General features: G+C 38.9%; 1 protein-coding gene across 1 annotated transcript; it reads left to right on the forward strand.

Annotated features, from left to right (window-relative positions):
• Positions 1-14,076: 14,076 nt before the first annotated feature.
• On the forward strand, positions 14,077-17,969 carry LOC310932989 (G-protein coupled receptor 20-like; the record flags this gene model as incomplete). The annotated part of the gene is made up of 6 exons (XM_083896409.1): positions 14,077-14,262; positions 14,372-14,635; positions 14,727-14,971; positions 15,730-15,814; positions 17,476-17,601; positions 17,784-17,969. 6 exons carry the CDS (start codon positions 14,077-14,079, stop codon positions 17,967-17,969), a joined length of 1,092 nt encoding a protein of 363 aa, XP_083752535.1.
• Positions 17,970-18,038: the final 69 nt, after the last annotated feature.

Consider the following 18,038-nt stretch of genomic DNA (forward strand, 5'->3'; position numbering starts at 1 on the left):
CTGTTGACTGCAGCTCACAATATACATCCCACAACACCAGGCAGTGAGTTATTTCCACAGACATGTGCAGACTTTGTTCTTAATTGTCCTGTGTGTTTTGCCCAGACATACAGACTCTACTCACAGCTTCTTTCAGTAACACTTTATAATAAGTACACACTATTAGCATCAGTTAAGCATTAATAAATATTGAATTCATCATTTATAATGCATGAATACTCATTAGTATGTAGTTTATAAACACAGGTATACATGTTTTACTCATCCCATCAGCTGAGGAACAGTGTCCAAATAGCTGCTGAACTCAAGCAACCAATCAGGATCCACCTCCAACAAATCAATCAGTCAATCGGTACATGCCAACACTTCAGCACATGAGTGAAACATTTATAACTGCATTTATAAACTACATACTAATGAGTATTCATGCGTTATAAATGTTGAATTCAATATTTATTAATGCTTATAGTGTCTACTTATTATAAAGTGTTCACCCAAATCATTTATCTCCTCAATGACCTCAAAATCTCACAGACGTTTTCATATGAAATCACATTAATGCAGTCACTTTTGGCCCCGGAGCATCTGCTTGAAAGCCGGAGATCATGAATATAATGACACTCACCATGTCTCTGTGCCGTCTCCGTAGATGGCCACGACTAACCCTCTCTCTGATAGTCCAGTGTTCAGTCGAGCATTGAGCAGACCACGTCTTGAATCATTCATTTGCGATATTCGTCGCTATCGTGGCAGCTACCAGAATGAATATGCAACAACAACAGTGACAAAAACATGATTTACCACTCTGCTACTGGACGTCCAGGGCATCGAGTCACAAATGTTTACATGTGACTGTGTGTGTGTGTGTCTACGTGTCCGTGGTTCTGTCATCCTGACGGCACGGTGAGCCTGTATCTCGTCAGGCTGACGGTGAATTAAACACCACGTCTGAGGCAAATCACCAAGTCCCTGTTGGCGTCTGTGTACCTGCTCTGCAAGGGTGACATTTAGTTTAAGCAGTCGTCTGTGGGGATCACAGTGTAGATGTGACAGGAGACACAGTATACTGTAGAGAATTATCTTGCACTTTAAATGGTCTAACTTGTTTTATCAGTATTTTTTTTTATAAGCGTCTGTGTTACTAAGCATGTTTGGGGCCTGTTGTAGAGCATGTTGGCACTCGTGTAAACGAAACGTGTGGCCATTTATTGTCTGGGTTTAAGAAAGGGTTTGTTACAAAGAAATACATTTACTGAACCTAATGTAAAGACAAGGAGACGAGGCATATTTAAATAATTTATTGGAAAAGCCAGGAATGCTAAAGAGGCTGACAGGAGCCAGGTGTAGCGGTATGTGAAGGCCAGAAAACCTTCTGCATAAATGAATGGCCCCAAGTGCTGGTCACAAGCTGTCAGAGTTCACTGCACACACTTTAAATCCATTGACATCGAGCGATATATCGCATAATCTAAAAAAACAACAACTGTATATATCTAACCCAACACAAGTATGGAAACAGCTGGAGACATCATTACAGACCCAACTTTCTAATAAACTGTCCTACACCAGAGAACGCTTAGACATCACAAAGACAAAAGCATGAAAATTAAACAAGATTTAAAGAGGACATATTATAGCCTATTTCTACAAATTAACCTAATTCCCTGGTGTCATAATAAACATGTCATAAACATGTCTGTCTAAAAAAAAACAATGTAAAATGAAAGTTAAGGGACAGGAAATGACATCAGCCACGGAGGCTACTGGGAGCTAACAGCAGTTAGCATTTGGAAAAGTGATCGTTTGCACATTGCCGTCATATATAACATGTATCCACGGGAAGTTTGTGTAGAACTCTGTGCTGCACTGTGGAGCCAAGAATAGAACTTCTCGCGGACCTCCGGTTTTCTGATAACGTTGCCCTCGTCAGCACTCTCGCATGTTTTACAGACAAAGCGGAGTTACGCGAGAAAACAATTCCAGGAATTTAGCACATTGTGACGTCCAAATGAGTGCAGAGGTGAACATCTCATGTTTTATCTCCTGTACTTAGACTGAGGAGGACCACAAAAACATGAGCGAGTCATCTTTTTTCACACTTTGCCGACTGATAGTATCTCCAGAGTCCCAAATATAAGGATTTAAATGATTAAAAAGTTGATTTTGCATAATATGTCCCCTTTAAAGGGAGTGTGTAATACTTTGTTACTGTACTTAAGTACAAGACTCACGTATATCTGTACTTTACCTTGTTATTTATATTTCTTGCAACGTTTACTTTTACTCCACTACATTTCCTCTAACTATCTTTGTTCCGCGTTACTACCAAATAAAATCAGAAGAAGAAGAGTTGGTAATGGTCTGTATTTATATAGAGTTGTTCTAGTCTTGATGAGCTGCTTTACACTATAGTTTTGCCATTCACACATCTTTCATAGCCATTCACATACTGCAACATGGGGTAGAGCAGATGAGTTACAGGCGAGGGACTTTTGAAGGAGGAGGCACTTTTGGATCAGGATCCTGCCTAACCATGTACCGCTAACCCACTGTGCAAATAACAAGGTGATTTATTTTGTTAAGTGGCACAAATCTCAGACACAGCATTGTCAGCATCACTTAGCAGAATGTGATGCACCTGAAGTACAGTAATGTTCTTCTGGGGTTAATAAACAGACAGGAGGTGCAGAGCTTAAGTCTCACTCTGCTGAAAATAAATACTCTGAACTGGTGGCTAATGGTTTCCAGGAGGTGTGGAGGGTAAGCGGTGTGGTTTCTGACACGTTTGTGCGTGCATCTTAACAGGATTAATATTTGTAACAATCTGTGCAAAGGAATTGATTGACAGAGGGAGACCACTGTCATTTATAATCTATCATCAATATTCAGACTGTTCTTGACGGTTTCCAACTCTACCTGCTTTAACTAAGCACATATTTTGCATTCTTTGTGAGAGATAATGCATTCCCTTGCCCCTTCCCTGATCCTTTACCCTAAAACTAATTATAGCCCTAATCCTCCACACAAACATGTCATGTGAGCAGTGGTGGAAAGTAATGAATTACATTTACTCATGTTACTGTAATTGAGTAGGTTTTTGTGTACTTTTTACTTTTTTGTACTTTTTTTAAGGACAGGTGAAAGGTGTGAATGATGAAGACATGTGAATGATGTGAACGATGAAGACATGTGAATGATGAGGACAGGTGAAAGGTGTGAATGATGAGGACAGGTGAAAGATCAGAATGATGATGACAGGTGAATGATGAGGACAGGTGAACGATGAGGACAGGTGAAAGAGGAGGACAGGTGAAAGATGTGAATGATGAGGACAGGTGAATGATGAGGACAGGTGAACGATGAGGACAGGTGGAAGAGGAGGACAGGTGAATGATGAGGAAAGGTGAAAGAGGAGGACAGGTGAATGATGAGGAAAGGTGAAAGATGTGAATGATGAGGACAGGTGAATGATGAGGACAGGTGAATGATGCGGACAGGTGAATGATGAGGACAGGTGAATGACGAGGACAGGTGAATAATGAGGACAGGTGAATGATGAAGACAGGTGAATGATGAGGACAGGTGAATGATGCGGACAGGTGAATGACGAGGACAGGTGAATAATGAGGACAGGTGAATGATGAAGACAGGTGAATGACGAGGACAGGTGAATGATGCGGACAGGTGAATGATGAGGACAGGTGAATAATGAGGACAGGTGAATGATGAAGACAGGTGAATGATGAGGACAGGTGACAGATGTGAATAATGAGTACAGGTGAATTGGTGCTAATTAAGGTCCCTGAGTGAGTGACATTTGTGACCTTTGACCCATGTTGACTGATACATTATGTGTTTACATGTTTTATTTGCTCAGCACTTTCATTTGTAAGGTTTGTCACAATTCATGTGAGATGTGTGTCTCCTTGTCCTTTATATACAACACAAAAAAGAACCCCAACCTTGTTTAAGAAGTAACTAAGTAACTTTTACTGTGATTCAATTTTGAACAAGCTACTTTTTAACTTGAATAGATTTTTAGACCAGTACTTTTACTTGTACTTAAGTAAAATTGTATCAAAACAGTGGTACTTTCAGTACTGTTTTCACCTCTGGATGTAATAATCCATGTGTCATTTTGACAGCAGGCAGTCACACAACCTTATTGTCCTTATGTCTAATTGTTACTTCCACACCTCACCCTCTCGCTCTCCTGTCTTCGTCGTGCACCTTCTCTTTGAGCCGGTCGTTTCCACTCAGTAACAGGTTGATCCATGGCTCTTCTTCCTGACGTCCGCTATTCCGGATCTTTCCGAGAAACACTGACGGGCCTGTGAGTGATGATGATCCTCTAGACAGGAAACCAGGAGACACAAAACTTCATCCGTCCTGAGAGAAGGATGAAGCTCTGGGTCCAGGGACACATCACAGAGAGACAGACTCAACCGTACGTTTGAATAAAACATTTAATCAGGCGTTTGTGTGTGTGTGTGTGTGTGTGTGTGTTCTTGTACTTGCGGCATACTGAGGACCAGTGAGGGATTTCAACCAACAAAGTGAGGTCATTTTTACAGAGTGAGGACATTTTGTTCGTTCCTCACTTTGTTTTCATTGAAATCACTTCCTTAGGTTGCTATAACATGCTATACTCAATTTGTCAAAAAAAAAAAAAGTTTCTAATTTTGGACAACAGGACGTTTTTGTCAAAATTTTGGGTACATTTTTTTTTTTAATTTTGGGTTAAATATTTTTTTCAAATTTTGGGTCCAATATTTTTTTTAATTTTGGGTCCAATATTTTTTTTCAAATTTTGGGTCCAATATTTTTTTTCAAATTTTGGGTCCAATATTTTTTTTCAAATTTTGGGTCCAATATTTTTTTTCAAATTTTGGGTCCAATATTTTTTTTCAAATTTTGGTAACAAAAATGTTTTTTCAAATTTTTTGTAAAAAAAATGTTTTTCACATTTTTTGTAAAAAAAATGTTTTTCACATTTTTTGTAAAAAAAATGTTTTTCACATTTTTTGTAAAAAAAATGTTTTTCAAATTTTGGGTCAATTTTTTTTTTCAAATTTTGGGTCAATTTTTTTTTATATTTTGGGTCAAATTTTTTTGTCAAATTTTGGACAACATAGTATAGTATGACGTTTTTGTCAAATTTTGAACTAAACCCTTTTTGCTCTGGGGCTCCACCTGCAGACATTTTATGGTACTGCAACCAGTAGTTCTTTGTAGATATTTGTAATTATATTGATTTATAAAGTGGAAATGATGGTCCCTACTTTGCCAGCAACCCAGTCCTCAGTATGCAGCAAGTACAAGAATGTGTGTGTGTGTGTGCTTACACAGATGTGTTTAACTGATACACAAAACATAGTCTGAGGAGCAGTTTAAAGGAGACAAATGACAAGCATTTAGCATAAAACTTAGATTTACATGTATATGCCCTGTTTTGTTTTCAAACGTTTTGCACAATTGCTTATATTTAGTTTTGTCAAGACACATTCATCACCTATGAAAAAGACACACACACACACACTGGTGCTGCCTGACGGCTGGAAATAAATGTGGTATTGTTTTAATGTAATACAGTATACGTAGAACAAACCTCAAATGAGAAGAAGATGGAAGCTTTTCTCCTTTCTTTCTTTTTATGTTGAACTCTCTTTTCTGGAGAAACCTCCTCCTTTAACATGCACACAGATTATCTTGCCTGTCTTCATTTATTTTCTACCAAAAACAAGTGTCAAGATAAAATAGATCATCAAATCATTCATTAGGGCTGATGTGTTGTTTGTTGTTAAATTCAGCAGAATGTGATGAAAAGGTCTCTTCGGGGTCCGAGACTTCATGCTTTATTTGAATGTTGTCACTCACACACTAATGATTTGATCACAAATCTTTTTAATGTTTCTGGGTTTTTTTCTTCTGCAAAAGAATGATGATTTTTCACTGCAAAGACCCGCACGTGATAATATTTTTTAAAAGTCTTCGGTCTTCATCTTCCACTTCTAGTCCATGAATCACTGCTTTATTCACATTTATAATCAAGCACACACACGCATACACACATATTCCTCCTTGATTGAGGACGTACAAGTTTCTAAGAGTTTAATGTAAAAAACGATGATAATGATGAACGCATCAGCAACTCACACATTTGGATTTTTACAAATGATGTTAAAGAGACACAACTGTTATTCAGTCTTTGTAAAACGTTGGTAGAAATGTCAGGTTTTTACAGTGAAAAAAAACAAAACACGAGTAGAAAATTGGTCATTGATAACCGCCAGTCAGCTGAGATTGAAACAGCAACTCCAGACCCTCCTTGGCTGAAGTTACTGAATCAGAAGAAGAACTGGACTTCTTATATCTTGAGATCTCTTGAATATATCTTGAAGACATTTCAGGCAAAAAGTCTCCAAGAAAAGTACAAGTAGAACTAGGTCCTGGATGATGTTTCCACGTTTAATATTGTGCACCCACTGAGAAACTATCACAAAAATTCCTGTAGTGTCTTTAATTTGCAGCTTTAATAGTTTTGCCTTTGACAAATGTGATGTGTATACCTGCCAGGGTTAGTATAGGTAACGAAACTAAAACTAGTAGTCAAAAAATAATTGTTAACTGAAATCAAAATAAAAATGCAATTTAAAAAAAAATCCAAAACTTTATTATGGAATACAGACCATTTGAAGTTTTAGTTTCGATTTACCTGCAGGTGTTAAAGGTTTAAGAATGAAATGAAAGGATTTGATAATCCTTGTTTGTTGTCACACATTCTTTCATCCTTTTCAGCATCAACAAGTCAAGGTTTTCTCTTACTGTAATAAACTAAATAAAAGCTGAACTGAAAGTAGTCTGTTCCTCAAAATAAAAACGAAAACTACTAAATCATTTATTGAATTAACTAAAACTAAAAAAAGCAAACTAAATAAAAACAAATGAAAATGTAAAAACTCTAATAACCTTGATACCTGCTCCCCGCATGAAATTATAGAAAGAAGTGAAATATAATATACAACATTTGTTGCCTAAATCACTATGACGTCTTAAAAAAATATATAATTCTGATTTATGACACTATTAAAATAAGATACACAAAGAAATCAACTGCTTTACTTAAAAGAGGTCGTCTTCCTTTTATGAGCGAGAACAGGCAGAATCAACACCACTTTACGGCCATTTTCTCAGCATATGCTTTATGTATATGGCTATATTTAATGGTCTGGTGGAGAACTTAATGGACCCACACGGTAAATCACACACATTTAATGCATGGTTTGTGCTTGTAGCGTTGTAGCGTCGGCTCACATTTAGGAATGTGTGTTTTTGTGCTCAGTGCACGACTGTGCACGTGCACGACACACAGAATATAAACACGTGCTAAAACTTCCTGTCCAAACTGAGACGAAGATGAGGGGAGATTTAGATGGAGGGAGGGAGGGAGGGATGCTGGAAGATATCTGCGATGGAAAGGAGAGAGAGAGAGAGAGAATAAAAATGATGCTTAAAGGAGGTGGAAATAGAAAAAGAAGAAAGAGACTCTGAAAGGAGTCAGAAGTACAAGAGCGGAAGCAGACGGATTTGAGGACGTTTGAGAACTCTAATGAGAAAATAATAGACAAAGTGACATAAATAATCTGAAGATGACGTTTTTTTTCCTTTGCTAAATCCAGCTGGTGTTACTTGAGAGACATGAGTGACAACCTGACGAGGGAGAGTAAATTCTCGGTTAAAATGCCGAGGTTCTTTTGACAGAAGAGCGGCTGATGTTTTGACGATGATGAGAGGGTGAAAATGTCACTGGAGAATGAATCGGACTCACTGAGAAAAAGTCACGACATCACCCGGGTTTGGACACTGAGGTTTGTTGGATAAATACGGATGAAAAGGAACTCTGTGACTTCATCAATCACAGACTAAGTCCAGAGCTGATTCCCGGCATTTGACTGATCTTTCACTCTAAAGGTAAGTTGTCATCCACAAAGGACGGCTGCACGCGCTGCACACTGAAGGGGGGAAAAAGACTACAGCGATGCTTAAAATCAGACCAGAAATCATGACTAGTTTGAAAATAATACAATCTTCACACAAAGTGACAAACTGAGCAAACTCGAAATGCATATTTTAAAGAAGTCTGCTGAACTCCAGAGCGTATTTCTAACGTGTTACACAATCAGAGAGCGTGGAGGAAATGCCAACTCTGAACTGTGAAACCAAACCAAGTAAAGCTACTATCACCAATTACAGAGTTACGGCAGCAACAAAACTTTCCCATTCGCCTCGAGGGCTTCGGTGTAAAGCCATAATTTGATGTAGGACAGCGTGAGATCCGTACACCAGCATCCCATCCTGTCTCTCTCCTATTATATATTGTATATTACTTTTTTTTCCCCCTCTCCCGTGCACACACACACACACACACACACACACACACACACACACACACATACACAGATCTTCTGGAATTTATTTGGACAGTGTTATTTGTGATGTGCCTGCAGGCCCCTCTGCTCTGCTCCCCCTTGCAGTATCAGTCCACAGCCATTACATCACCATTGTCTTTGATGCTGGAAGAGCAACAGTGGGATAGAAGCAGTGATGGAAACAACTTCAAATTTAGAGGAAACACAACACTTATTTATGTCATATCCATCCCCTGTGCACTCAGTTTTTTTTCAGGGATTACAACAAATTTGGTCCTTTTTGGTGTTTAACCCTAAGTGCTCACGTGGCACAGATCTGTGCACCCATGGTAAATTGCCATGGAATAATACGGAACTCCTTGTATGGACTTCCTGGGGGTATGTGTTTATGGGTCACATATATTCCGGCTTTCTTTGTTGAGTCAAAGTTATGATTCATTTTATATCGCATTTTTAGTAGTGACATAAAGTAGCAATAATTGTGCAGAAGAAGTCAGATAAAAATAGACCTTTTTTTTCTTTTTGTTCATAAAAAACGAGCCAAGTGAACTTTGAACTGTGACGTATTTCCAGATTTCACAAATTCAATCCGATTTTAAACATTTTGAGTACTTTTTTTGCTCGGGTGTGTTTATATAGTTGATTATATATATATTCATATTCATATATATAGAGTGTGCTGAAAAAAGGGATATAATAAAATCTATATTACATATTCTTATTGCCTCTAAATATATGTTTAAACATAGTAATGGAAATTTGACTCACAGTAGGGCAAATTTGGAAAAGGGAAACGTTTTTTTTTACAATTCAGTGAAAAATTGAGGGGAAGCCTTTTTTTTCTTTTTTTTTTTAATACTACTGCTATTCTACAATCTTAGAAATAAGGGTTCCAAAAGTGTTCTTCTACGAGGGCTGAGGTTCTACCTGGAACCATCTGTTTTTCAAGGGTTCTTGGTAACACTGGTGGTTCCGGTAAGAACCATTTTGATCCAGAGAAACCCTTTAAAATCCCTTTCCTGAATAAAGGGTTTTAAAAAGGGTTCTGGGTAACACTATGGTTCCATCAAAAAGGGTTCTCCTATGAGGACAAGCCGAAGAACCTTATATGGTTCTACTTAGCACTTAGCATTTCTAAGAGTGTAGCAATATAAAGCCACATGCAAATCAGTGAAGTATCCCTTTAAATGATAAATATCCCTTTAAATTAATGATTTTGTTTTTTAATTACCATAATCCTGTATAATCCTATATGGAAATACCTTTTTGGGCCAAAAATGTAATTATGTAGGACTAGTTGGATCTCAGTATGTTATATAATGTATAAATACAGTATATGCAGTATTACTCAAAAGGCTTTAGAATGATTATCAAATTCTGCTAATGCATAAATCCAAGCTTTGTTAATTGTTCATAAATAAAAAAGTAAAATCAAACCTAACCTCAATATGGTCTAGGAAAAAAGTGAAGGCACCACCATGATCAGAGATATTAGAAAACATCCTGTGGTCATGATTACACACATCACTGTCCATAGCTCTGGATATGTAGGTCAGCAATAAAAAACAAAAAAACAAACACTTGAATGTCTCTGTCATTTGTTTCCGTGCACGTAGAGTAAGTGGTTTAATCCACAGTTTCCTCAGAGCAACACTCATAACACTCGTTAGCGTTGTTAATGATGATGAAGTGGCTCCAGTACACTGAATAATATCAGGGGATAGAAGTGTGAAAACAAGCCATTTATTTTCTTCAGTGGTCTTAATGCTCTGCGGCCAGGCTGGTCTTGCTAAGGCAGATGAATCGCATTATTCATGCCTCACCCTCAGCTGAGCAAGTGATTCTCATTAGCCTGAATAGACTACATTTTTCATTAGCTGCATGATTATTTCTCGGCAAGAGATTAGCTGTGAATCACGAGCATACGCACAACACAATACGCCGTGCTTCTTAGACCGCTCTCCAGCGTGGCACTAAATGAAACTACGGCACATGTTAACTGCCAGCCAATTCTATCCGGGTTCATCCACTCAGACGGAAATATAATGTTTAACATGAAGTGACTTTTTTTACGCTTTTAAATGCCAGCTCATTCCTCATGAGTTGCTTTTCTGTGTCTCCTTCATTATGTCCACTATATATTAGCTTTTGTATCAACTCATTCCATTTAAACCATATCTAATGTAGTAAAATCAATGACATAACCCAAAACAGCAAAGCCACATCATGATGATTTTGAAGGAAGAAACTAGAGCTGAAACTATTAAGCTAAGTGAATCGTTAACTATTTTGATAATCGATTAATCAGCCTGGAACAACATGGAGCCCCTGGTTGGAACAAAGGCCTTTCTGCATGGAGTTTGCATGTTCTCCCCGTGTGTATGTAGGTTTCCTCCGGGTTCTCCGGCTTCCTCCCACAGTCCAAAAACATGCAAATTTGGGGATCAGGTAAATTGGTCACTCTAAATTGACCATAGGTGTGAGAGTGTGAGAGTGAATGGTTGTTTGTCTCTATATGTGGCCCTGTGATGGACTGGCGAACTGTCCAGGGTGTACCCCGCCTATCGCCCTATGTCACCTGAGATAGGCTCAGCACCCCCCGCGACCCTCCGGTGGAGGATAAAGCGGTAGATAATGGATGGATGGATGGATTAATCATCCTTTTTCCTCGTTAAAACAACATTTCTGATTGTTTTAGCTTCTTAAAGGTGCATTATGTAATATATCTAAAGCAACTGGCCATAAAATCCTCCTAATATGTCACAGAGACTCAGGAATAATGTTCATATAACAAACTGAACTCACCAACAACAACAGTACAGACAAAATATTTGCATTAAAAAATATATTTTGCAGACTGCAAATCATGTTTATGTTTTGAAATCATGTTTTGGCATGTGGCGCCACCTACCGCCGTCTACCAATCATTGCAGTCAGTAGAGTCTCAGCTGCCGAGCAACCACGGGTTGCCAGTTACATCAGAAAAGAAACCTAAAAGACCTGAATTTTTGCCACATTCTTACATATGGCACCTTTAAATGTGAATATTTTCTTCATTTCAAGAAATCATTAAAACTGATTTTTTTTTTGAACGTTTTCTGACATTTTATGGAGCAAAAGATTACTCGATTAATTTAGAAAATAATTGTGAAAATAATCCTTATAATAATAATAAATAATAATAATCCTTAGCTCTAGTATAAACCAGACTGCAAGTCAACAACACACAGAATTATTAATCAAATCGATCATGTTTCATTCTCTTCACCGTCTTGTTCTTCTACTCATGACTGTCCTTCAAGGACCTTAGAGCAACTTTCCATAATACGTCCACAGGCCTCTGTCGAAGATGTGTCAACCGATGAAGAAATATCCGAGAAGCAATTCACATATTGTGCTAAAGAAAATTATACTCCCTTGAGATCCAGTGCAGTCAGTGACTGCCCCCTGCTGTCTCATAACACTCACTCCTTGCCATGCAGCGTCTCACTCATATTTGCATATTTCCTTCCTCTCAGCAGAAAACACCATATGGAGCAGGGCGGGTCACTTTGTTAACTCAAGTGGCTAATTTTATGAAGTTTCATCGCAGCCACATTTTGATTGTGCTCTGTAAGACATAATCACCAAACCGTGAAAATGTCACACGTAAAAAAAAAAAAAAAAAATACCCCCGAAGATGACGTGTCACATTTGTGTTACAGTTACATCTGTTAAGTCTTTCTGGTGTAAATTTAAATTAGTCAGCATCTGGGATGCCCGGAGATGTGAGGTTGCCGTACATTCATTTCACCTGTGTCATGTCAGCACTTTTCATAAACTGGGAAATTGTGTTTACACAAAGTTATCTTCTCCTGGGTTTATTTGACGCAGTTTGTAAATGTGTTAGGAGGGGTTTTATTGCACTAGTTTAACATATACTGTACATCATCAATCACTTTTAACTGATTCATGTCTGCACAAAAAAAACATCTCCAAAACAAGGCTGATCCAGTTAAGTTCCACCATGTTTATCCCAATTACCAGAAGAATGTCATCCTTTTTTAAAGATAAAAAACACACATTGCATCTCTAAAGACACTGTAAGCATGAATAAACAATTAGATCGTAAACCAAACGCTCTAAATTAATCAGATAGGAAAATAAACTGCCCCTGTCAGTGTGACCATGCCAACAGCAACTACCACAGCGAGGGAGAGAGAGAGAGAGAAAGGAGGGCTCACATAAGTGGATTTTTGTGGGATGTATTTGTGGTGTAATATAATGTAATGCAATGTAATGTGCTTTATTTCTATAGCGCTTTACAACGACGCACAGGTGACCAAAGTGCTTTACAAAATAAAAGCATTACAGGGCCTTAAAAACACAAAAACAAATCCATTAAAAAAAAAAAAAGCATGGAAATACTGATAAACACACACGCAAAGGAATAAAAAGTGAAATAAAAGAGTAAAAATATATATTTTTTAAAGTGTCATTCAGGACTCGACAAGGACAACAACAACCACAGCAAGAAAGACACTGATTTTAGGCAGATTTGCCACTAAGATAAGGCGCTAAAATGATTAAGAACAGTTCCTTCGTCAATTGGTGCTAGACACGGTTTCCTACAATTCAAGGTTTTACATCGCGCTCACTGGACTAAACTCAGACTCTCTAAACGATTTCCCGATGCAGAGCCACTATGTGACCGCTGTAAGTGCAATTCAGCATAACATACTCACATGTTCTGGTCTTGTGCAGAGTTAGCTCAATTTTGGTCATCCATCTTTGACATAATATCAGGCTCCCTGGGAAGACCAGTCGCACCATGCCCTTTGGTTGGGTTATTTGGGGTGGTACCTGATCAGCTGGGTCTAACTAGGGCACAATCAAACAATGTTGCTTTCCTAACGCTCCTGGCCAAGCGACTGATTTTGACCAAATGGAGAGACAGTAAACCACCAACATCTACTCATTGGCTCAAGGATGTCCTTCACTTCCTCAAACTTGAGAAAATTAGATATTCTTTGAAAGGGTCAGCAAGGAAAACCTACAATAAAACATGGGGACCTTTTCTAGAATATATCAAGGTACGCACCACGCTCACCTTAGAATAGGCCGAGAATAAGCATGCTCCACAGCACAAGGTTACCAGTAGTCATAGTTATAACAGTCTCTAATAAATGGCAAACTTCTCATGTACATTTCTTTTCGTTGTGGGTATTTTATTTATTTTTGAATTATTATTGTTTTATATATTTATTTATTTTATATGTCCATGGGTTTTGTTGTCGTTTTCTTTTCTTGTGGCTGGTTTTGATTTTGTAATCGTATGTTTATCAGATGTAAAAAAAAACGTCCCAGATATGCTCGAGATGTAAAGTCTAAACTGCAGTTCCTTCACCTCAGAACAGGTTGAATCCTTGTCCTGCTCAAAATCATTATTATTGTTATCTAACGTTTTTTTTTTCTGTTATCTGCGACACATGTTTGTGTTTCCACAACCACCAACTCATTCAAGAACATGGACTACCTTAGAGGCAGATCATAAAGGTTACTTTATTAAAACAGGATGTCATTTTTGTCTGACAGCCTCTGCACCAGCACGGAATCATCATCATCATCATCCTTCCCATTATCACCTATGTGCGTCCATATCACCATCATGACGGACTCCAACAGCACTGGGTCCTGGGTTTATATCAATACTTCATTCCCCATCCTGCCTGTAATATCCAGCTCCACTAATAGAAGTGGCATGGAAGCACGGGCTCATTTGGATGAAGGACTCTATAATGACTTTTACGGCCTCTGGATTGCACTGATGGTCATAAACTCTCTCATATTTCTGGTAGGAACTTTATTTTGACGTCGAGTGTCTGTACTTTTTGTACAACATACGCTGACAATAACAACTGTCATCTTCGCCCGCTTCACGTCTCCCTCACTTTCCCGTGCAGGTGGGCATGGTGCTCAACACCGTCGCCCTTTATGTTTTCTGTTTCCGCACCAAGCAGAAGACCACCTCGGTCATCTACACCATCAACCTGGCAGTCACGGACCTCTTGGTGAACCTCTCGCTGCCGACTCGCATCCTCTATTACAGCGGAGGAGCTTGTCTCACCTGCTTCTACCTGCACATTTTCAGCTACTTTGTCAACATGTACTGCAGCATTCTGTTTCTGACCTGCATCTGTGTCGACCGCTACCTCGCTATTGTGCAGGTGGGTCTGCAGTTCCGGTGCTCTGTGATGCTTTTAAGTGTCTCTTTGTGACTCCTCTGACTCCTTTTTTTCTCGTGTGACGTCCTTGCAGGTTGAAACCTCTCGTCGTTGGAGGAACGCCAGTGTGGCCAAGTGTGTGTGCGTGTCAGTCTGGCTGTTTGCCATCGTGGTCACTTATTCCTTCCTTTCCACTGCATTCCAGCACACAGGCTGCTGCGTGTCAAAGCTCCTCTTCCTGACCATCACTGAGTTCTTCCTGCCACTCATCATCATCGTGTTCTTTACCTTGAGGATCATGTGGGCTCTGGCTGACCGCAGTCTGATGCAGCAGAGCAGGTGAAAAAACTGTTTGACTGACAAGAGATAACAAAAGATAAGATAATAGCATGGCTTGTGTTTCTAATGCTCTTACAAATCAGACCTTTCAGAGCAGCAGGTGATGGTCTGGTCACTTTTCCCTGAGTCAAAACAAAGCATGGAGAAGCCGCCTTTTAATTAAATTCTCCTCAAGCTTTGGAGCAGACTTCCAGAAAACCTGAGGTCTGCTTAGAGTCTTTTGAATCTGCTTTGAAACTGTTTTAATACCAGATGTAATTTTGACGACCACAAAGACCCATTGTTGTCAAATTGCAAAAAATAATGTAACTTCTAAATGAAATGGGATGCATCTATTCCACAATAACTAAATATGTACGTGCTCTAGACCCCTGGTAACCCGCAGGCAGCCAGTACTCACTTGCATGTATCCATATGATCACTGATCACTCATCACTGATATTGTTTATAAAAACTGATAAATCTTGAGTGGTTGTGTGTGTTCATGGCCATAAAGCGGGACTTATAAACAAATGTACACAATAAAACCCAATGACAAAAAAACAGATACAATATAACAGATTGTTTTTAGGGATGTCTAACGGCAATGTTGTCATTTTACAAGATTTTTACAACAGTGGGTCTTTCAGGGTTAATCATTTGAACTTTTCCTGCTGCGTTATCTCCGCTCTGTTTTAACAGTTTGTGGTAAAGCAGTTCGGAATCGCCTCGCTGCGTGAAATGTGCTGTGCAAATAAAAAATTGCCTTGTTTCCTCAGGGAGAGGAGAAGAAGGGCTGTCCAGCTGCTGACCACAGTGCTGATCATCTTCACTGTGTGTTTCACACCCTTCCACATCAGACAGGTGAGTCAGCAGCAGCCAGGCACACAGGACAGGACACACTGATTTGTAACGCAAAATCATCATGTTTTTGAGGCTTCTTTAAGGTCCAGTGTGTAAGAGTTAGTGATATCTGAACAGTGTTGTAATGTAACGAAGTACACATACTAAGTACACAATTCACATATCTGTACTTTACTTTGTTATTTGTATTTCTAGTAACTTTTACTTTTACTCCACTACATGCCCTCTAACTATCTTATATAAAATAAAATCAGAAGGAGAGTTAGTAATAGTCTGTAGTCTTGATGAGCTGCTTCACACTTTAGTTTTGCCTTTCACACATCTTCAATGTGGGGTTAAAGGTGCATTATGTAATAAATCTAAAGCAACTGGCCATAAAATCCTCCTAATATGTCACAGAGACTCAGGAATAATGTTCATATAACAAAGTGAACTCACCAACAACAACAGTACAGCCAAAGTATTTGCATTACAAAAAATATTTTGCAGTCTGCAAATCATGTTTATGTTTTGAAATCATGTTTTGGCATGTGGCGCCACCTACCGCCGTCTACCAATCATTGCAGTCAGTAGCGTCTCAGCTGCCGAGCAACCACGGGTTGCCAGTTACGTCAGAAAACGAAACCTTAAAGACCTTGGTATTTTGAAATTGAATGTAGTTGGCCACATTCTTACATATGGCACCTTTAAGTGTCTTGCTCAAGGACACATATAAACTAGCAGAGCCGGGAGTTAAACCCACAAAGTGACTTCTACCAAAGTAATTTTCTAGTAAGATACTTGTGCTTTTACCCAAGTATCCCTTTAAGCAGAGGTGGAAAGTAACACAATACATTTACTCAAGTTACTGTATTGAATACTTTTTTTTGTGTATTTTGTATTTTTTTAAGTATTGTACTTAGTTACTTTATTAATCCTATCCGTTACTGAGTAAAAATAAAAATTCAGCACAATGAAGACCTACAGGGGGAAAATATACACCAGAACCAGACGAATGATGATGTGATTAGCACCAGCACTGGTGCGTGAACATAGAGGGCGTGCACCAAAAGTGACGTAATATCCTGTTTCGCGCCGGGTGCGTGAGCTCCAAAATAGTTTTGGATTTCTGACCCCTTGTCATATTTCTACTACCCTCACACCCCACGCAAAGTAACTAAGTAACTTTTACTTAAAGCACATTTCAAATGAACTACTTTTTGTTTCTACTTGAGTAATATTTCATCAAAGTATTGGTACTTTTACTTGAGTACAATATTTTAGTACTTTTTCCACCTCTGCCTTTAAGGTACTTTATACAAGACTGCATCTGATTACGGTGGACTGTATAAAAACTGAAGACCCCACTCTTTCCCAAGCATGTCAAGCAACTATAGTTGTATTTGTGTAAGGATGTTGTTCTTTGTTTGCATAGTAATCTTCCATTTCTAAATGTGAGACAGAAGCTGTGACATGGCAGCACAAACGTGGCAGCCTCATTAAAGCAGGGCACTTACCTAAAGTGCATATAAAATTCCTCTACTAAAACCAAACCATTTGTTTACTGTATAGCAATTATAGACTTATATATAAATGGGCAGCTTGCTCAATTTCAGCCAATATAAAAGTGCAAGTCCTGAGTTTGTTTGTTAAATGTAGTGTCTGTGTTTCACTGTGCGTAGGTGGTGGTGTACTTCCACCCAGAGATGCCTCATCATGCTATTGTGTACCACATAACCGTCACTCTCAGCAGTTTGAATAGCTGTATGGATCCCGTCGTCTACTGCTTTGTTACAAATAACTTCCAGGTGAGCGTCGCTTCCTTACTCTCATCTTTTTTCATTCCATTTACTTTTCTTTACCGTCTGATGGATGAGTTGAATCCACCCATACTTGCCTGCAGGCACCCATCATGCACTTTTTTCATTAATTTATGTATTGATTCACTGGATGATTTACTGCCGTTTCTCTCCCCCCCCCCCCCGACTAGGCCACTATGAGGCATCTTTTCCATCGTGCAGACCCTGAACATACTAGCGGTGACATCATCAGCATGCAGCACAGCTCCAAGGCCTCTGGAGCAACGGCTAATGCCATCGCTAATAATGTGATCATGATGACCAAGATTCCTACTTCATTACAGAGGGACACACTGGGGAGGAACCACACGATATAAATCCCCTTTCACGTGGGGTGGAGGAAACTAAAAGTTAAGAGATGCCACACTCACTTGTGGACATGTGGC

Source organism: Microchirus variegatus, assembly GCF_963457635.1.
Source record: "Microchirus variegatus genome assembly, chromosome: 1".
Taxonomy (NCBI): Eukaryota; Metazoa; Chordata; class Actinopteri; order Pleuronectiformes; family Soleidae; genus Microchirus; species Microchirus variegatus.